The 21247-nt window shown below is 36.4% G+C and overlaps 4 protein-coding genes across 9 annotated transcripts; 1 reads left to right on the plus strand and 3 right to left on the minus strand.

The window, feature by feature from the left end:
• The first annotated feature begins 579 nt into the window (after positions 1-579).
• LOC121747115 (probable E3 ubiquitin-protein ligase BAH1-like) lies at positions 580-5982 on the plus strand. 3 transcript variants are annotated; one of them, XR_006039132.1, is made up of 8 exons: positions 580-889; positions 1676-1920; positions 2015-2260; positions 2365-2502; positions 2590-2648; positions 2714-2900; positions 2985-3015; positions 5842-5982. XR_006039132.1 is itself a non-coding variant. In XM_042141105.1 (6 exons), exons 1-6 carry the CDS (start codon positions 691-693, stop codon positions 2817-2819), a joined length of 993 nt encoding a protein of 330 aa, XP_041997039.1. In that variant the 5' UTR covers positions 580-690; the 3' UTR covers positions 2820-3115. The 3 variants fall into 3 exon arrangements, 1 of the variants encoding a protein (XP_041997039.1); XR_006039131.1 differs by lacking the exon at positions 5842-5982 and having other exon boundaries at positions 2985-3115; XM_042141105.1 differs by lacking the exon at positions 5842-5982 and having other exon boundaries at positions 2714-3115.
• LOC121748084 (floral homeotic protein PMADS 1-like) lies at positions 5806-6174 on the minus strand. Its single transcript, XM_042142296.1, has one exon. The coding sequence runs from the start codon at positions 6172-6174 to the stop codon at positions 5806-5808; it is 369 nt and encodes a 122-aa protein (XP_041998230.1).
• A 964-nt stretch (positions 6175-7138) lies between these two features.
• Positions 7139-7618, minus strand: LOC121748085 (MADS-box transcription factor PHERES 1-like). Its single transcript, XM_042142297.1, has one exon. The coding sequence runs from the start codon at positions 7616-7618 to the stop codon at positions 7139-7141; it is 480 nt and encodes a 159-aa protein (XP_041998231.1).
• Positions 7619-12747: 5129 nt separating this feature from the next.
• On the minus strand, positions 12748-20387 carry LOC121748345 (U3 small nucleolar RNA-associated protein 25 homolog). 4 transcript variants are annotated; one of them, XM_042142636.1, is made up of 23 exons: positions 20336-20387; positions 20143-20227; positions 19638-19803; positions 18685-18829; positions 18004-18127; positions 17437-17537; positions 17144-17278; positions 16967-17047; positions 16480-16670; positions 16155-16224; positions 16001-16060; positions 15880-15918; positions 15700-15788; positions 15327-15391; positions 15001-15047; positions 14682-14741; positions 14484-14555; positions 14251-14280; positions 14070-14164; positions 13835-13940; positions 13439-13501; positions 13284-13355; positions 12748-13107 (listed from the first exon to the last, which is right to left on the minus strand). In XM_042142636.1, the coding sequence occupies exons 2-23, from the start codon at positions 20222-20224 to the stop codon at positions 13033-13035; spliced, it is 1968 nt and encodes a 655-aa protein (XP_041998570.1). In that variant the 5' UTR covers positions 20225-20227; positions 20336-20387; the 3' UTR covers positions 12748-13032. The 4 variants fall into 4 exon arrangements, with proteins under 4 accessions (XP_041998570.1, XP_041998571.1, XP_041998573.1 ...); XM_042142637.1 differs by having other exon boundaries at positions 19638-19800; positions 20336-20379; XM_042142639.1 differs by having other exon boundaries at positions 19638-19800; positions 20155-20227; positions 20336-20367.
• Positions 20388-21247: the final 860 nt, after the last annotated feature.

The raw sequence follows: 21247 nt of genomic DNA on the forward strand, positions 1-21247 counted from the left end.
AGAGATATAAAGAATTTTTTTTTGGAGTATGTTAGTGGAGAATAGGGTCACTTTATTAAAGAGAAAGAAGTTACTAAAAATAGCATTAAAATATTTGTATGGGATGGATCAAAATGGAAATAGAAATATTCTCTATTTTTATAAGATAGAGAATTATAAAATTTAATAAAATTCTGATATGTTCAAAAGATTTGAGATTAAAATAATAATAAAGTTATAATTTTTTATTTATTATATCAGTATAGTAAAAGAAAAAAAATATTTATTCTAATAAACAATATCTTTTGAGCATCATTGTTTGTACAATTATGAGACAATTGAGATTAAACATTATGAAATTGATCAGACTAAATTTCTTATTTAAATGACCATTACTCATTTCTCTATTAAAGTATGTAAATATAATATGACACGTGTCATACCTCATGCATGAGAATTGACTGATTAATTCCCACAATAATGGAAAATACTTAAAAATTAAATATGACCACGTGCAATGCATGCAGTGGTAACCGAAAACGCGGACGTATAAATCTGCCTCTTCTTCTTCTTCAATTCTCATTCAAAAATTCCATTTAATTTAATAAAGACCCCTAATTTCGATTTAGGGGCGTCGGAGATTTCAATTTTCATCGCCAACGCTTGAAATCAATCAAGGCAATTTGATGCGGCAGTGTCGAATCCGCAGGGATGAAGTTTGGGGAGAGGTTTTCGGCATATCTGGAGACGAATCAGGAGAGATTCGTCGAGAATTGCCGCCATGTCGAGTACAAGCGCCTCAAAAAAGTGCTCAAAAGCTGCAGAAGATGTAGGTCTATCAACGATTCCCCTTCTATTGATGGGGACGAAGCTGCATTCTCTCAATTTTGCCAATTTGAATCGTGTCAATGTACGTAATTGCTGCCCTCTCCTTTTAATTACTGGTTTAATTATGATGTTTGGATTTGATTGATTCTGTTTTGTGGTTGCCCTAGGAAATTGAAAGGACATTGTGCATAGTTTTGTGAAAGGGGATTTGTTTTGTATAGCTGATTCAGTGATTACTCTGAATGTGTGTTTTATGCTTAATGTTTGATGCTAACACTATACAATATACGTTTGTAAAGCCAAACTTCAACACATATTTTATCTGTACCTTGTAGAATTATCATATTTGAGACTAAAAACGCAGTTTTATCGAATTTTTTACGTGTTGTATTGTGCAAGTAGTCTGTCTGTAGTTTACATAGTATATATACCTTTTGTATATCTGATATAGATGAGGAAGAGGAAGACATTAGATATAGACTCAATAATTTATCTGGATGTGCAAATTGGGAGCAGTGAGCTGTTGATGGCGGTATATATATTGAAACACGATAAATCCACAGGGAATTCGTATAACTGATGCAGTGATTGCTCTGAATGTATGTTTTGTAAGCCAAACTTCAACACATATTGTATCTATACCTTGTAGAAATATCTTCGCTGAGACTAAAAATGCAGTTTTATCGAATTATTTAGTTGCTCTATTGTGCATGTAGTGTGTAGTTTACATGTATGTATACCTCTCATAAATCTGATATAGACGTGGAAGATATAGACTCAATAATTTATCTGGATGTGCAAGGTTATAATGTTGTCTTTTGCTCGGTACAACTTACAAGGTTATAATGTTGTCTTTTGCATAATGTAGCGTGTGATCAGAAATTCTTCTCCGAGCTGATGAAGGAGGCTACTGATATAGCCGGATGCTTTAGTTCTAGAGTGAGGCAGCTTCTCCAGTTTCATATCCACGGTGGAGCACAGCGATATTTTACATTCTTGCGCTATTGTTTTGTGAGCCCCCAGCACAAGACAGCACAAGAATGCCGGATGTTAACTGAATATGTTATGATGAATGCTGTGGCCATGCGGAAAATTCTCAAGAAGTATGATAAAGTAAGTAGTTGCAGATTTTTCTGTTACTTCTGATAATGCCGGATTTCTAACCTGACCTCTGTACATTCCTCACTACCTTAATGAATTGATGCAGGTACATAGTTCTGCAAATGGAAGCAGATTCAAGTCTAAAATGCGCTCGGAACATATGGAAATTCTGCAGTCACCTTGGTTACTAGAATTAGGAGCGTTCTGTAAGAACTTCAATGAACCTAGAGGTGAAACTGGTGGACCCCACAACCCATTCTCTTTCGACTTAACTTCTTCAGAGCCCACGCTGACTTTGATCCTCCCAGACAATGTCAAACTAGAATACAATCTAACTTGTGCAATCTGCTTGGTAAGGTTATTTTCTTGATTAAATTCCCAAGGAACTGTAGATATGCTTCTTTTGATCTCTTTTATTGCAACTAAGTAAACGTGTTTTCATTTCACAATCATCAGGAACTAGTTTTCCATCCATATGCCTTGGGTTGTGGGCATCTCTTTTGCAAATCATGTGCTTGCTCTGCAGCTTCGGTTATGATTTTTCAGGGCCTCAAAGCTGCTGATTCGGAATCAAAATGCCCTGTTTGCAGATCGGTACTGTTGCCTGCTCATTTATAGCATATATCTTTTAGCTCTATGCTTCTAGTAAATTTGATCATGTGATATTTGATTTCACTGCAGGTGGGTGTATACACGAAGGCGGTCCACATGACGGAACTGGATTCGGTTCTTAAGAAAGAGTGAGTAGAGAAGTTTGATTGCTGTGTTTGGTGCATACAGATTTTGAATGGTTTTAAGTTGGCAGGTGCAAGGACTACTGGAAGGAGCGGCTGGTTGCTGAACGGGCCGACATAGTAAAGCAATCCAAGGTTTATTGGGAGACGCAAACTAAGTACATGATCGGATATTGACACCACTCTCACTAATGTTTCTTGCTGGCTCCCTCCATGCCAGGGCCAATATAGCCCGATTCGTTATCTGTCACTGAAGCGGTGATCAGTCTCTAACTGCCGATGTTATTTGATCATCTGTTGCAGACACCTCTCTTACTGACTTTGTTTTTGTTGGAAATATAGGTTTATGATGTTTTGCTACAAGTTTTCAGAGGTAAGATGCTCTTTGTTGGAGTCTATTGTAGTACTAGGATTTATTTTTATTATGTGTTGATGTAGTTCCTAAAAGTTTTATATGGAATTGGATTCTCAAACTGTCTTGTTTAACAATTAGGTTCGATTTAAGTTTGTTACTGTACAACATAATAATAACATATGAAGCCTCAGTTAAGTGTAAAGAAATAAAAAAAGGCAAAAATAAATTAAGATGAAAATATTTTGAGTGATAAATTGCAATAACTAAATCTGCAAATCTTGGTAGATAAATTTTAGATTATTTTTTGTGTTTTTTTTTCATCTAAAAAATTGTAGAAGTTAGCTTATGATAAAATTGACAATGCATTAAACTAAATATCTTGATAAAACTTTATTTTTATGCATGATGCAGATAGATTTTAGATTTAATTTTCAATTCGATTTGCAATTTTTATTGATGTGTCACGCAATGTATTCTATTAGTACATAAGAAATTCAACGAAATTTTAGCGATTTAGTTAAATTTACACTTAAAATATCGACCAAAATATAGGAGTACTATTTTTTTTGAATTTACGTATACACTTTTTTGGTTCAATGATATTAGGATGAGATTGTGTACTGTTTGTATTATACCCAAAAAAATATTTTTTGTAGTTTAGCTAAAAAAGAATGTTTGTATTTTAGCCAAAGAAAAAAGAGCGTACACACACATCAACATTAAATGGAGTATAAATTTATAATTTACTCCCTATATCCCTCGTAAATATGAACTATTTTTAATTTAGTAACTGTATATATGTTCTTGAAAAATATTTTTTTTTTAATTTTGGAAATGTTTATTTGTAATACATTAACCTAATGTAGATCCCATTATCCAACATTATTTTCACTTCATCTTTCTTATTTTATTAATTTTAAATTAAAATTTGTGTACCACCAAAAGTAAGTTCGTAGGAGTAATATGAATAAAGACTCTATCCCTCTTACTTAATTATTACTACAAATGAATTTGAATAAAGACATAAAACTCATTCTCTCTTACTTAAATGGAAATTAATTTGAACCATTAATCTTTACATAATCTATTTGTTATCATAAAAAGATTCTCCTATAGAGCTAGATTTTTATGGATAAGTTCAATTACCTTTGTATGAAAGAAAGATTGATTATATAAAAAATTTAAGAAAATAATAATCTTTGCCAAATAGTATATACACACCCATTGAAGTCGGTTTTCATGTCTCTATTCTCTCTCTTCTGCAATGAAGAAAGTGATTGGGATCACCCACAAATCGTAAGGCTAAGGCAAGTTGTGAGGCGCTGGAAAATCAGAAGCCTCATGAGGCGCTTTAGCGAAGAACCGGACGGTCTGAACCAACACACTCCGCCCGGTTCAGTGGCGGTGTATGTCGGGTTGGAGCGTGACCGATTTGTGGTTCCAACCCGGTTCTTAAATCAACGGTTTTGTTATAAACAAATTAAAATGTCAACAACTTCTATGAATATGTCAACGTGGGTAAATTAGGGACAATTGAATTAGACGTTTTTTTTAAAAAAAATTTGGTAGGATTGTGTAATCCCAATATCAATGGACATCAAAAACCGAGTTAGTCACTCCTTCCCACTATTGGCATTAATTATACAGTATCAATTCTCTCTTTTACCCCACCTTCCCACTTTCTTAATTCATTCTCTCTTCATCTTCTAAAAAATTTCGGCGACTGAATTTGCCTGTGTTGATTTCGCGTTGAATTTCCGATTTGCTTCTGTTCAAGTTGCATTGAATTTGCGTTGATTTTAATGGGGAACTTGAATTTGAGTTGATTATGTGAAATTAACACAAATTCAGTGTTGATTTTATGAAATTAACACAGATTTGGTGTTGTTTATTTGTCGATTTTGTGCGCTGCTTTTGAAATTAACAACTATTTTGTGCTTGTTTCCTTTTCTTATTTTCTTCCTTTTCTCCTTATTTTGTGTTGATTCTATAATAAATATCAACACGATGTCAACACAATAGAATAATATTAACAAGATGTGAACACAATAAAATAAACTGCAATATGTTAAATCAACGTAACATCAATAAATATCAACATAGAATCAACAACAATACACATCTATGTATAAAAATGTCAACATAGAATCAACCACGTTCCATGAAATATCAACAGAAAATAACAAAATCAACATAGGATGAACCGCTCAACGTTGTTCAATGAAAAATCATAAAAAAAAAACGCAGATAATTAGGTTTTCCAATCAATTTTAATGGTGTTAAGATTTTCTCCATGGTATGTATAATTTTAGTTTGGAATGTGGGAGAAAATTAAGGAACATATAAACTGCAAAAAAAACTAGAGTTACGGAAATACCCTCTGTTGCCAAAATACATGCTCTTGTTGACATTAATATTCAACAACATTTTAACCACAGATATGTTATATTTAATGGCTAGGATTAAAGTTTGGAGTTTGTATAAAATATATGGTTTGCATTTGATCACATCCCTAATATTAGTTAATGTTTATGTAGTGTTTTATGCCCACATAACACACCAAAACCATACAAACCATTTTTAATATTTTAGAACTATAAAACATAAACATCAATATCAATTTAATTATTAATCTCAAGCAATTGATCACAATTCATAATTTTGAACCAAATAAACATAAAAAAAAGTCTATCTTAATTAATAGGAAAGATAAATCAATTCTGAAATAAAACATACATGTGACATATCCATGTAACTCAAAGTCTCAAAACAAACACAAAAAAAAAAGAACTAGAATATTATTATTGCTCATTTACCATTAAGCTCATTATCTCTTTGTTGCAGCTTCTTAAGCATATGATCTGCAAATGAATTCATAGCATTCAACTGATCGATTCCAAACCCGTTGAACGAGTTCATCTGCATCGACTTCACCACGAGCTGCTGAGACTCCTTCAACTGGATAGCATTCTTCAGCTTCTCAAGATTTTCCATCTCTCCTTGCACCATCTGCTTCACCAAACCCTCATGTCTGGTCATCCTTCTCTTTCTTTCCTCGTCGCGAAAATCCATGAACTCGTTGGCTTTCTTCACCAAACCGTCTCTCCTTTTTCGGAACATCGCATTTCTCCTATATTCGTTCTGTATTTCTTCATGTTTTATGCTTCCTCTTGTCATGGTTTTTTTTTTGTGTTGAGGTTTTAATGTTTTCTCTCTTTTTTTTCTTGGTGTATTTGTAGAAGATTAGAGGCAATTTGTGTTTTAGAAAGTGACATGTGATCAATTTCAAAAATCTAGAATTAGATACATCTATATTAGTAACGAAAATTGAAAACAAAATAATGAGAAGTATAACTCATATCAGGTCATCCCTCTAGGGCTTGGGTTATAATAGTTCGTTCAGATTGTGATTTTTTCGGGCTATAGAATTTAACCCTAATTAATTCGATCAAATTATCGCAGATCAGTCCATGGATTTCAAACTAAATTAAAATCACTACTCTATAGCTAGAGGCTTTTAGAGAAAGGACCCTCACTTTTATGTTTGGAGATCATTCCAATTATTAATATGTTCATTTTCTATTATAGACATCAATCCATTTCTGAAATATGAATTGTACAATCAGAATCAAATTCACCAAGCAAAATGATCAGGGAAATAAACACTGAATATTGCAAAATAATTTCCCCAAAACACATATACAAGATTATTTGAATTCTCAAATACAACATCAACACATTAACAAAATAAAATATTTCATATATGATTCATTCCTTATTTTTAGCATATTATCACAAAATCATTAAGGTAATTTACTTTTCTCTCTTTTAATAACTCAGAACTTCTAACTTTCACATAATGCTTTGATAAATTATTTTTCACAGAAAATATATCGAATTAAATATAATCTAAAAATTCTAATGAAATCATAGTAGTAAAGATTTATATAAAGAAAATTTGTATGATCTCTATGAAAATTATTTTCGTTGATGATATTGCTTGTCTGTGTTGGTGATATTGCGATATACTGATTGATAATATTGTGATGTTGTATTGATGATATTGTTATCCAGGGATGATACTGTCATACAACAATTTCATTCAAATCAAAGCATTTACAAAACTACAAATCTACAAATCTTAATGCTCATCCTCATTAAGCTCATTGTCTCTTTGTTGCAACTTTTTAATCATGTGATCTGCAAATGAGTTCATGGCATTCAACTGATCGATTCCAAACCCGTTGAAAGAGTCAGTCTGCATCGACTTCATCACTAGCTGCCGAGACTCCTTTAACTGGATGGCCTTCTTCAGCTTCTCAAGATTTTCCATCTCTCCTTGCACCATCTGCTTCATCAAACCCTCATGTGTGGTCATCCTTCTCTTTCTTTCCTCGTTGCGAAACTCCATGAACTCCTGCAGCCTTGACCAGAAGCTCTCGGGAGAAGGCCATAGAACGGCGTTGCTTTGCTCCTTTTTGTGGATCACAAGGCCTATATCGACGCCACAGAGAATCGATAGCTCGTTTGCTTTCTTCTTCAAACCTTTAGTCCTTTTTAGGAATGTTGCATTTCTCCCATCTTTATCGGGTATCTCTTCGTGTTTTATTTTACTTCTCATGGTTTTTGACGATTGTGTGTGTGATTGTATTGAGATTTAGTCTTCATTTTTCTCTCTTCTTGTGTATATTTGTAGAAGAATGAAGACCATTTGTGTTTTAGTAAGTGATATGTATTATATTAGTGAATCAAGGATTTATCCAGAAATAGATACTGTTGGGCTTTGGTGTGGCTGGACCAACCATCGGCCCAAGTCATTATTGAGGGCCGAGCTCGATTAAGCTCGGCTAACACCGAACTCGATTAAGCTTCTCCAACACCGAGCTCGATTAAGCTCGGCTAACAACCGTTGTATTTGAACAGCTCGTTCAGTTACAACAATAAGTTTCTTCAGTTTTCAGTTTCACATCTTGTTTTTCTCCATATTCGTGTGATTCAAGAAACTAGATAGAGAAGTGAATACACTTTGTGATTCTTGAGCTAGCTAGGTGAGTGATCCAAAATCGAGTTGTATTCTCCGATTGAGTAGCGAGCTAAGTGATAGTGTGTTGTAATCACCTTCGTTTGTTTTGTATTCGTAATAATATCGTCTCACATTTGTTCGTGAATCTCGCGTCGATTCTGTTTTTGACTCTTCAAATTGGCGCCGTCTGTGGGAAAAGGAAAGAAATCGGCGCGATGTCTACGGCGAAATTCGAATTGGAGAAGTTTACGGGCAAGAATGACTTCGGTCTATGGAGATTGAAGATGAAGGCCGTGATGATGCAACAAGGGCTTTGGGAAATCGTCAAAAATGGGGAGGCCGACACCGCCAAGGGTGCGGATGAAAAGGTCGATCCAAAGGCTCAAGAACTTCAACAAAAGGCGTATAGCACTCTGATCCTGAGTCTCAGCGATCGAGTCCTGAGGGAGGTTTCGAAGGAGGAGACCGCTGCGGCAGTGTGGAGGAAGCTTGAGTCCATCTATATGACGAAGTCTCTTGCAAATCGCCTTCATCTGAAACAGAAGCTTTTCACCTTCCAGCTATCAGAGGCGAAGAGCATCTTGGAGCAGCTCGAAGATTTTGGTAAATGCGTGGATGATCTGGAGAACATCGATGAGCAGATCAAGGATGAAGATAAAGCACTTATGCTTCTCAATTCATTACCGAAGAGCTTCGAACAATTCAAGGACGCTATACTCCTTGGCAGAGACTCCAAGATCACCTATGAAGAGGTGTATTCGGCCCTGAAATTGAAGGATTTTCAGAGTTCTTCAACAAGACTGCGTGATCAGGCTGGGGAAAGCTTGAACGTGAAAGCCAATATCAAGAAACCTGAAAAATGGAAGAGGCAGGGTTCTGAAAAATGGAAAGGAAAAGGCCAAAGGGAGTGGGATCAGAAGGAGTCCAGGTCTTGCAACTATTGCAAGAAACCTGGGCACATCAAGAAAAATTGCTGGGCCTTAAAGAAGAAGCAAGCTAATGGCGACTCTGATCAGAACACTGCTGACTGTGCAGCAGATTTGGAGCCGGCTCAGGTCATGAATGTGACTGAGAAGCCCATTGCAGACTCTTGGATCGTGGACTCCGGGTGCTCTTTCCACATATGCAGCCACAAGAAATGGTTTGAGAACCTGACTGAAGCACAGGGATCAGTCTTGCTCGGCAACAACCAGGTGTGTGTTGTTAAAGGCATTGGTAATATTCGTTTTAAGGTGCATGATGGTTCTATTAAATTGCTGACTGAAGTAAGGTATATACCTACTATTAAGAGGAACCTTGTATCTGTTGGTGTGCTTGAAATGAAAGGATTTTCTTGTGTATTTTCTGGTGGGAGTATGAGGATTATGAATGGTGGTGCTATTGTTATGTCAGCCTCTAGGATAAATAGATTATATTATCTGGAGGCTGAGGTCATTGTGGGAGATTCCTATGTTGCTGAGGAACAGAATCTGGTGTTGTGGCACAAGAGATTAGGCCATGTGGGTGATAAAGGGCTTAAAGAATTGATCAAGAAGGGCGTTTTTGCATGTGATGATAGGGAGAGTGTAAAAATGTGTGAGTCTTGCTTGCTGGGAAAAGGAAAGAAATTGCCTTTTGGCTCAGGAAAACACAACTCCACAAGACCTCTGGATTATTGTCACAGTGATCTATGGGGTCCTAGCCCGGTTAATTCCATAGGTGGTGGAAGGTACTTCTTGAGTGTAGTAGATGACTATAGCAGGAAGGTTTGGGTATGGATCCTCAAGGAGAAATCAGACACATTCAGCAAGTTCAGTGTATGGTACAAGGCAGTTGAAGTTGAGAAAGGGTATGGCTTGAAGTGTCTGAGGACAGACAACGGGCTTGAGTTCCTATCAAGGGAATTTGATAACTTCTGTGTGCAAAGGGGAGTGAAGAGGCATAGGACAGCTCCGGGGAATCCACAACAAAATGGAACCGCGGAGAGAATGAATAGGACTCTCCTTGAGAGAGTAAGATGCATGATTTTTGAATCTGGAGTGCCTAAGAAATTCTGGGCAGAAGCTGTCTCCACAGCAGCCAAATTGATCAATAAATGTCCATGCTCAGCCATTGGTTTTGATACTCCAGATGGCAGATGGTATGGAAGCCTAGGAGGTTATGAGAAGCTTAGGATTTTTGGTTGTAGAGCCTTTGCTCACACAAGGCAAGGAAAGCTAGAACCTAGAGCACTAAAATGCATTTTCCTTGGCTACCAAGATGGTGCTAAGGCATATAGACTTTGGTGCACAGAAGAAGGAAATCAAAAGGTCATCATCAGTCGAGATGTCATTTTTGATGAGTCAACTATGCCATTCAAGCCTACTCTGCAGACAGAGACAACTCCAGAACCTGCTGGGGTCAGTTTTGATCAACTTGAACCAGAACATAGAGCCTCAGATGCTGCTGATTTCCAAGAGCCAATGATGTCCTCAGATGAGGAGAATGAGCAGCCTACTGATAATACTCCAGATGTCTCTGATCCAGAGCCACAAGTTCAGCAATATGCTCTGGCCAGAGACAGAACCAGAAGGGAAATCAGACCACCAGCAAGGTTCAGAGATGCAGATTTTGTATACTATGCCTTGTGTGTTGCAGAGGAGTTGGAGATCTCAGAACCAAGCACCTATAAGGAAGCTATTGGCAGCAAAGACAAAGAGAAATGGAAAATGGCTATGAAGGATGAGATAGACTCTCTCATCAAAAACAAAACTTGGATCCTAGTTCTCAGATCACAGATTCAACAAAGACCTATCTCTTGCAAATGGATTTACAAGAAAAAGGTGGAGGCCTCTGAGAATGATAGTATCAGATACAAGGCTCGCTTGGTTGCAAGGGGTTTCACACAGGAGGAGGGGATAGATTACACCGAGGTCTTCTCTCCTGTGGTGAAACACAGCTCAATAAGGATACTCTTGGCAATTGTGGCTCGGAGAGATTGGGAATTGCAACAACTTGATGTAAAAACAGCTTTTTTGCATGGTGAGTTGGAGGAGACAATCTATATGGAGCAGCCACAAGGATTCATAAGGCCGGGAGATGAGGATAAGGTCTGTTGTTTGAAGAGAAGCCTCTATGGACTGAAACAAAGCAGCCGGCAGTGGTACCTGACTTTTGACAGGCAGATGGAGAGACTTGGCTTCAAGAAATCTGCCTTTGATAGCTGTGTTTACATAAGGTACAAGGGAGGTAAAGCTGTTGCTTACTTGTTACTTTATGTGGATGATATGCTTGTGGCAGGCCCTAGTAAGGCAGATGTGAAGCAAGTGAAGGAGGATTTGGAGGAAGCTTTTGAAATGAAGGACTTGGGAAATGCAAAGAGAATTCTTGGCATGGATATCATAAGAGAGAGAGCTGCTAGGAAGTTATGGTTGATGCAGCATAGCTACATCAAGAAGATGTTAATCAAATTTCAGATGATTGACTCTAGAAAGGTATCAACTCCAACAAGTCCACACTTCAAGCTCTCTGTCAGTCAGAAACCAGCTAATGATCAGGAAAGGAAGTTGATGTCTAAGGTGCCTTATGCAAGTATTGTTGGGAGTATTATGTACATGATGTTGTGTACTCGGCCTGATCTGTCACACGCCATAAGCCTGACCAGCAGATACATGGCATACCCGGGTAGCACACATTGGCAAGCCTTGAAGTGGATAATGAAGTATTTGGTGGGCACGCAAGATTTGGGATTGTTGTTCTGCACAGCAGACGGTGAGGATGAGCTCATAGGCTACTGTGATGCAGACTATGCTGCAAATATTGATAGCAGAAAATCCCAATCTGCCTATATCTTCAAGCTCTTTGGTACAGCAATCAGTTGGAAGTCTAATCTCCAATCTGTGGTTGCGCTCTCTACAACGGAGGCAGAGTATATATCCTTAGCAGAAGCGGTTAAAGAAGCTAAATGGCTAAAGGGAATATTGGGGGATTTTGGTGTGGTGCAAGAGGCTGTAACTATCTTGTGTGACAGCAACAGCGCCATTAGCTTGGCCAAGCACCAGACTTTCCATGAGAGAAGTAAGCACATCGACATCAAACTTCATTTTGTAAGAGATGAGATAAGCAAAGGCGTGGTGGCAGTCAAGAAGGTCCACACCTCTGAAAATGCAGCTGACATGATGACTAAACCCCTACCAAGTGCTAAGTTCGAGCATTGTTTAGACTTGGTTAACTTGACTGCAAGAAGATGAGGGAATTTTGGTGAAGGTGGAGTTTTGGCTGGCCGGATGGTGGATGCAGCCAAGGTGGAGATTTGTTGGGCTTTGGTGTGGCTGGACCAACCATCGGCCCAAGTCATTATTGAGGGCCGAGCTCGATTAAGCTCGGCTAACACCGAACTCGATTAAGCTTCTCCAACACCGAGCTCGATTAAGCTCGGCTAACAACCGTTGTATTTGAACAGCTCGTTCAGTTACAACAATAAGTTTCTTCAGTTTTCAGTTTCACATCTTGTTTTTCTCCATATTCGTGTGATTCAAGAAACTAGATAGAGAAGTGAATACACTTTGTGATTCTTGAGCTAGCTAGGTGAGTGATCCAAAATCGAGTTGTATTCTCCGATTGAGTAGCGAGCTAAGTGATAGTGTGTTGTAATCACCTTCGTTTGTTTTGTATTCGTAATAATATCGTCTCACATTTGTTCGTGAATCTCGCGTCGATTCTGTTTTTGACTCTTCAGATACAATCAGAACCAATTTCACTAAGCAAAATGATGGGGGAACTAAACGTTAAGAATTGCATAATACTTGCTAAGTTACAAACACAAGATTATTCGAATTATAAGTTACAAACACAAGATTATTCAAATTCTGACAGTAAGAATTACAAAATAGTGACATGTGAGTCCCAAAATTGTGCAAAGATGAAGTTGAAAACTTCAACGATGCTCGAAGTCATTGGTGATACAGCTACCAAACACGCGGGGAATAAATACTTCTTGAACAATACAAATCTTGAAGACGAGGTAACATGATTTCCGCATCTTGCAACAAATTCTAAGCGAAAACGAACACCCCTTTATCAGAATTGATCATCCTTTTCGCAGCAGTAGTTCCGACTATTCTCTCAAGCTGAGCACGAACACAAAAGCATGCAACGATTAATAATTCTTCTTAACAGTGATCTTAGATTCTTAATTTAGAAATATAACAATGAGGCTACTAATCTATCCTTTTGAAAACAAATTATTTTTAAGATAAATGGCCTATATTATGATTTTGACACTGACAGAGTACAAGAGAGATACCCGGAGATTGTCCAAACGAGAAAATAGTACTCTGCAATTCATGTTGTCGGACTCTTCCAGAAAGTTAATAATCTGCACAATTAAGTAACAATCATAGGGAAGGAATACAGACATGAAACTAGGAAACAACTGCAACCAGAGAAATGCAAAGATACCTGTGGGTAGAATTCTTCTCTCTCCGGCAAGGAATAGACTATCAAATTCTTCACACCGCGAATCTATTGAAAAGAGCATTAAGTTATGACAGAGAAAAGAAAATTCTTGACTACAGAAGGGTTGAGTGCCATACAACTCGACATTGAATTTGAATCTGTATATGCATTGACATTCATGTGGAAGGTTTTTCGATACTAAGAAATAACCGTTCCAAGGCAGACTATTAGTAAGTAAAACTAGTCCATCTTTAAATGAGAAGTTCCACGTGCAGATGTTTTTAACAGACGCTGGAAATAATGAGTTCTTTTCCTATAATGGCTAAGGGGATTATACATGGTATTGGTAGGATTAAGCAGTGCAGTATTCGAAGGAATATCCACGGGAGTTAGACTAACCTTGTATCTGTAATAGAAGTGGGCTCTCTCAGTGTAGAGCATAATTTTCTTTTCTCCTCTGAAAAACTCACCCCTGACATGAGATATCTCATTTCGTTTTATATACCTAAATAAAGAGAAAATCATTAGTTGTCTAAGAAAATGCTCTACAAAATTCTGAAACAATGGAAATGGATAATACAAAAAAGATACTACAAGAGTTTATAAATAGAAAAAGAAATGATAATTTTCTTACTCTCCAAACAAGCAGACCGAAGCAGACTGAGATTTCAAATAATTCCTGAGTCTTACGTATTCAAAGTAAGAGCTTGCAAAAATCATCACACCATCCTGAAAAAGGAAGCATATAGAAAGGTGAATCCTTTGTCAGTGGAAACTGAATTTTAGAAACATATACATATAAAGCCTCGTATCACCTGGATAGAATCTTTAATCTTTGGGAAGATCTGCAAAAAAATATATTTACCGATGTCAGCTTTTCCCATCAATGAAGAAATGCAGTTGTAGAAGACAACCCGTAAAAGATATTATTCCAGTATAAGATGTGTTTGTACTAGTTGAAAGTCAAAAAAAATATTACTACTATATGCAAAATTGATGGTAAATATATGAGAATTTAACAGCTTAGACTGAAGCATATGTGATAAACCTTTTCAGAGAAATATTTCAGACGGGCATTGTCAGCTTCAACTATTGATTCTATATCAAAACGCTCATAGATCTGCAAATTCGACAGATGAGTTGTTAGATCATGAAACTATCTAACACACCTAGCCGCAAATCATATGCTTCCGCAATAGTGCTTATAGTATGTAATATTTCATAAAGTCACAAATGGCGAGTTTACCTGTCGCGCTTGAATTAATATTTTTGGAAGAACACCTTTATATGTGCACTCCAATTTAACCTGCAACAATGAACATCATGAAGACATCCTCACCAGATGGATTGAACCAAAAACGTTCCAGGTGGGAAGACATGTAGCAAACATATTACCGGCTAGTTACTATTAAGATTTATTTGTCTTATCCAAATATTTTAGCAAAAGTAATCAAATAGAAATGACTATTGCAAGGAAGAATGCACCATTGTGAAACAAATTTCACACTGAAGTAAGGTAAACTTAGTTCTTTGAATGAATTACAATACAGAGAATATGAGCATACCTTTCCTTGGTAGTTAAGGCAATGCTGATTAAACAAGGCATTCATTTCTGCAAAAGTAACAAAATAAGAACATTAAAAAAGATACTTCAACTTAAAACCAAATCGGAAAAGCTGTATCTACTCATGCTACTTGCATTCAGAAAATGTTAAGAAGAGAGATGATAGTGTTCATTATGAAAGAAACACTGATTACTATCGAATCTTAGGATTTACTGTACTATGTTTCTACGATCTATTTTCTTCCATGTCTCGTGCATGTGCTTCCAAGTTCCATTTGCATTACAGCACTAACAAAAACTCATAACAGATAGTATCAACTGTAGTACCTGGATTTGTATGAGAGCCTAAGATTAATGTCTGCCGATAGAAACGTGCATGTCCATCTAGATACCTGAAAAACAAAGACAATTAATGACAAAAAATAATATAATAACAATTGGCCAGTAGATAAACAATTAAAAGCTCAACTTTTTCACTTCCCAGACAAATTACCAACTGAGCCTCATCACTTCCTACTTTGGAACAAAAAAGTGCTAATCAATATAATACGAAAATGGAAAAGTCAAGGGCCATCTAGTGTAATTTCTTGAATGACACATTCTAAACCTTTGTATCAATTCTGCAGAATTATGGGAATCAATGGCACATACTCAGGGTTTCAAAAATTATAGGCAAGATGAAAATAAACCAAATGCATACCATGGTCTTATGCGCATAACATCAGTTCCATGTTGCTTAGATGGCAGCTTATTCAGTTGTTCAACAACAGTATTCACATGGGACCAATTCTGGAGAATATCATAGAACAAAACCGATCAAAGAATAAATATCAGCAACAAATATGATGAGTGTAGGACATCAAACTAATAATTCACACACCTGCATCAGCATAACATCTGCGTGGTCAATGATTAAGATCTGCAAAATTCTCATCAATCAGCATATCATTTAAACTGGAAATTTCGCAACGTAAGTCATGGAGAACAAACAACTTTCTTACTTCGATAGAAGAAAGATAATCAACATCTTTTTCCTTTTGACCTTCTGCCTCCCCAATTTTCTGCAACAAAAGAAGTGAATAATTAGAACCGAGTCATGCCTATGGCTAACAGTTGTGGTCGAAAGAGTAACATTTGTAATAAAGAAATCCTTACAGTGATCAGGCCGAGAGGAGAAGCAATAATGATGTCTGAAGTATAGAAATCACCATACAACTTCATACCCCTACAGAACAAGAAAAAAATTAGAGTTGTTGGGCACTTTCTTTGCTCGCAAAACTATTTTGATATCTCTCAAATACTTATTCTGATGCTATCTAAACAGTTTGCTGGAGTTCATGTACCTAGTATTTTAAGAAAGTTAAAAGAGAGAGAAATGATTGTGCTTGCACTACGTAGAAGAGAGCATACTACTGCATACAAAGTCAAGAGAAGAAAACTACAAGAAATTGTTATGATGTGAACCACATGCCAGGATTACCTATTAGTATACTTTATGCCTATCATGAAGTGGTCGTTGTTGTCATCACCCCTGCCAAAAAGTGCTTGGAAGTCTGCAGGTTTTCCAGACGTTTTGAGTTTAGAATTCTCTATATCATCATCTTCGTCCTTGTCCTCAGATCTTCCAGAACCAAATTCTTCACAAAATCTTTCCAAATCCTCTACAATTGCCTGTAAAGGGATAATGTTTATAATCTCTATATTCTCGTTTAAGTAATTGATATGGATAGATCCTAGAATATAAATATTATATCAACAAGATTGAATTACTAACATTCAAGCAATATAGGGAATGTGTCAAAATGAAAATTGAGTAGATATGTGTTCATTTGAACACGGTTGCAATGGCATTACAGAAAAATTATCTTTAGGAGAAAGTTGATGAGTGAGCAGAAAACCAGAAAATAACTATAACCAAAAAAACAACCAATACTACGATAATTATTACTAGTATTTAATACTATTACCTTATGTTTGGTTGGAGTCAACTTTATCAACCTCTTTACAACCCTGCGCATGATTCCTGCTAGAGGCAGCAAAAGCAGAATCTGAAGAAAAACAAATATAAGAAAATCAGAGGATATAGGTATTGTATAAGATAAATCTATTCAAAATAGCAAGGGTCAAAAAGCAGCAGATTATACCTTAGGGCGAGTGAAGCCACGGTCCCGGTAAGCATCATCATCATCAACACTTTTACACTCAACACTTCCTTGATTCTTAGCCAACTTCCTTTCATTTTTTACCATGAGATCCTTGCTTTTAAAGACATGATTCAACTGTATAATATGATCACTTAAGTTAATGATAAAGACAATAACAGCTAAAAAAAGTAGCACGAAGATAGTCCATGCCGAATAGAGAACATAGGTTGGCAACATTTGTGGTTGTAATCGTGTACATATTTATAAAAAAATAGAGCAAGTCAAGTATATACCGAATGCAGGAGATATGCATCCATGATGTTTGAATCTTCTTCCAATCCTTTTAGGTAAAAGGGCTTCTTATTATAGTGCATAATATCACAATAGCTGCTGCCTATTAAAGTAAACCATAGAATTACAAGTGGCATTAGGAACTCATTAACACTCCCTAATAAAACAAGAGTGGATTAAAAGACACAAGTTCATGAAATACATTTTCATGAAAGACACAAGTCAAGAAACATTTATTCCAAAATTGGGAAGATTCAGTCGGGGGGGGGGGCACAACTTGATATGGAAATCGTATGAGTTCTCTGTTCACATACTTGGACACATATACTACCGTATAAAGCTTTTTAATCACTCAGAGACATGCCTCAAGTGCCCCAAAAGCTCAGTTGCAATATGTATTTAACAGAAATTTATGCAAATTCAATTTTCCCTCTCATAGTCATAGAGCTACAATAAAGCATACATTTGTGGAATGGGTTTCTCCAACAACTTATTCCATTCCTCTTAGCAGTTTACGACATTAATTCAAATATATCTGCTAAAGAGAAGCTATTGTTTATTTTACTTACACATTGACAAAAATGGTCTTAGTTTAGATTGATGAGATTCACTGCTGCCTGATGCCTTGCAGCTTTCCAACCAATGCTTGTACAGCCTTGGCTTGAGAACAGACAGAGAATTTGTTTCCAGATCCTATATAAGATATTGTGTTAGCATGCATCAACAGAAATTTAACTAAAAAAGCAGTGTAAGAACCAATATGAATACTGTCCCATATGATCCCTAAATTTGAAAATCCAGCATTAATATTAAGTTCTTAAAAGGGAATAGGGGACATCATATGTCAGGTAGGAAAAACACATAATGCCCAGAATTCATAAAACAAAACTCATGGAAGTTCCAGTAAAGAATCATTATTTCATAAAAAACATAACTCTAGCCGGTTGAATCAAAACTATGCTGTGTTCTAACTTCTAAGGCACAAGTATTTTTATCAGCTCATTCAATTCACATTCTTGACTTCAACAAAAAAGAGTTTGACACTTGCAATAGAAGCATGCATACAGAGCATACAGGTTGAACAACTAGAAAAAAACGGATCCGTGAATTAGGAAAGGAAACAACCACTGCATATAAATTTCAAGAAAATAATTGTTCACTGAGAAATTTAAACCTAGAGAACTGAGAATCAAATATCTGATATCACATGAAGTAAAAACATAAAGGGAAAACCAAAAGGTTTGAGAAACCTTATTAATGCATTCTCCTGTTCCTCTCCAATGACAGTTTGACATGTTAATGGTTGGCACCTTCCATGTGTACTTCCATTTCCTTTTCAACAACGAGTCCACCTCGGTGGATACCAATTTGTAACTCAAATGATTGTCAAAGTTGCTGCAAGCAGAGAAAACTCTACTGTAAAGTTTATAAGGATGCAACAAGAAGCAAGATTTCAAATGTAAGATAGCATTTTGCATTTCCAAATACCCACAAAAAGTTAAACAATTAGAAGAAGAGCTAAACTGCAACACAATTTGTATCAATGGACATATTTCTTTAGCATTAGATACAATGTATAGTATTTCTGAGGAGAGCGCCTGCATAATATCCATAAGCCTCCAAGTCTAAAAAAAAGTTCTTCAGTCGTCCACCAGTCTGCTAGTTATCAGCTTGGGCATCTCTATACACACTGATAATCTTATGGAGTACAATTCTTTAGTTGGCTTTAAAAGAAGACAATGTTAGAGACACCGTAAAACTTACATAGATTCCTTCTACAAAACTAAAGGCATAAAGCATCAGGCTCAAAATTATGCCTTTCTAGATGACATAATTAGGAATTGATCACAGGCACAAATAGTGATGCGAGCAGAAGAATATGACTCATGATTTTTGCTAGAAAAAGAGAAGCTAAACTCAAGTAACATCATGAAAAAAAGTCTAGCGACATTCATCATCAAAAACTTCTATCGTTATTTCAATCATATCAGGAAGCGCTCTTCCCAGCAGTAGAATACATTCAGATTTCCATATGGTTCATATTGCTTCTAGTTGCAATCAATATCCAAGTGTAGAAAACATCCCTGATCCCTCTTCCTTAAAAATAATGAATATCCAAACCCTTAGGAACAATTTTAATGCTATGAAGGATGGGCATAATGGCATATACATGAAAGTGACGTGTTAATGAACAGCATAATACCTGTTTGAAGATGCATCTGAAAGGGTTTGATTGTTTGCTACTGACATGGCTTCTTCGTCTGAGTCAGATATTACATCATAATCATCTTCCCCAGCATCTTCACTCGGTTCCTCGTGGTCCTTATCGTTTCCAGCAATGTCACTCCTAGGTGACACACTATCATCTACTACATAAAGCAAAAAGGGCAATGATGGTTAGAACTCAAAACAGATTATCGATGCCTGTGACAAGCACTTAAACTATATGCAACAGAAACGGAGAAAATTGAGTAGATCTCTACTTTGGAGTCTCAAAAAGTTTACAAATAATTATTGCTCTATAGAACTACGGAAGAGCAAACCAATCAGCAAAATAAATATCGGTAATTACTTTTGCACCACATGTATATAGTCCATGAAGTTCCTTTCTCATTCATATCCGACTTCAAGTTTTTTAATCTCTATACAATACATAGAGCATATCTAGGGAATGGTGAACCCAGCAAAATTTCAATTTCTGTTAATACCTCCATGTTTACCAGTTTTCCTCTGTTTGGCAGTGAGTTTCTCCTCGTCCCTGGTGCTACGGTGTCGTTTCGGAGCTCCCATGGCCTGAATTTGCAAATATGCTGAATTTTAAAAAAAAAAGTAGAAAAGAGAAGATGGAGGCGTATTGGAGCCCGAAAGCAGATTCTTGCCTAAATGAATTCTAGAGTATACCTACGGTACGGTCTGATCTGATTGGACCGGCGGCGGCGGCGTGAGTATGAGGGTTTGGAGCGGCGGCGGCGGCGTGAGAGGGAGAAATAAAGAGAGAAAATTTTAGAAATCGTAACTCAAATCAATTGTATAGTAGGAGTACGTATACTTGAGATTCAATATATAGTTTGGCCTGGACACTGAATTGATATCATCGAACATAATCCAAACTTAATTAATAGTGTAGAGGTTTTTTAATTGATAGTTCTCCTATTTAAAAACGTGGTTTATCTTACAACAAATAAAGTTGAAAGATGAAAGAATATAATCACATATGGATAGTTTTCTAATGGAAACTTTCCTAATTGAATTTAGTTTTCGAAAGGAAAATATACTTTTTTGGTTGTCTATATATATATGGAATGTAATCAAATGCAAACTTTAAAATATTGTACAAACTCCAAACTATGATCTGGACTGTTAGAAAATGTCAACAGATGATAAAATAGTAGTAACAGAAAATGTCAACACAGTGTCAACGGTTGATGCTTTGACAGCTACTATTTTGTCGTCTATTGATATTTTTTAAGGGTCTAAATCATAGTTTGGAGTTTGTACAATATATGAGTTTGCACTTTATCACTAAATCCATAAAAAAATTCCTCACAAAAAAAATTCCTCGCAATATATGTGTTCATCATTCTTGATGCTTCCCATTGCCGACGAAAACAACCAAGAAATCCAACACCTCTCATTCCACAACCTCAAAAACAACAAACCCTACAACCTCAAAAACAACAAACCCTACAACCTCAAATTCCCACCAAACCTCAAAAACACTCAATTCCAATGCATTGGGTCATCCAAAGGCTGGCTTGCTTTCTTGGACCAAACCCTAATCCACCTCCCCCTAAACCACCCCCTGCATCACCT

This window comes from Salvia splendens, chromosome 9 (genome assembly GCF_004379255.2).
Source record: "Salvia splendens isolate huo1 chromosome 9, SspV2, whole genome shotgun sequence".
Classification (NCBI taxonomy): domain Eukaryota; kingdom Viridiplantae; phylum Streptophyta; class Magnoliopsida; order Lamiales; family Lamiaceae; genus Salvia; species Salvia splendens.

Excerpts from the sequence above, each read along its gene's own strand:
- LOC121747115 (XM_042141105.1), top strand. The coding sequence starts at position 691 with ATGAAGTTTGGGGAGAGGTTTTCGGCATATCTGGAGACGAATCAGGAG. Across the intron at positions 890-1,675 it reads CCAATTTGAATCGTGTCAAT|CGTGTGATCAGAAATTCTTC; the intron begins GTACGTAATTGC and ends TGCATAATGTAG. Across the intron at positions 1,921-2,014 it reads TTCTCAAGAAGTATGATAAA|GTACATAGTTCTGCAAATGG; the intron begins GTAAGTAGTTGC and ends GAATTGATGCAG.
- LOC121748345 (XM_042142636.1), bottom strand. The coding sequence starts at position 20,224 with ATGGGAGCTCCGAAACGACACCGTAGCACCAGGGACGAGGAGAAACTC. Across the intron at positions 19,804-20,142 it reads GAAAACTGGTAAACATGGAG|TAGATGATAGTGTGTCACCT; the intron begins GTATTAACAGAA and ends TGCTTTATGTAG. Across the intron at positions 16,671-16,966 it reads TGACTCCAACCAAACATAAG|GCAATTGTAGAGGATTTGGA; the intron begins GTAATAGTATTA and ends ATCCCTTTACAG.
- LOC121748084 (XM_042142296.1), bottom strand. The coding sequence starts at position 6,174 with ATGACAAGAGGAAGCATAAAACATGAAGAAATACAGAACGAATATAGG.
- LOC121748085 (XM_042142297.1), bottom strand. The coding sequence starts at position 7,618 with ATGAGAAGTAAAATAAAACACGAAGAGATACCCGATAAAGATGGGAGA.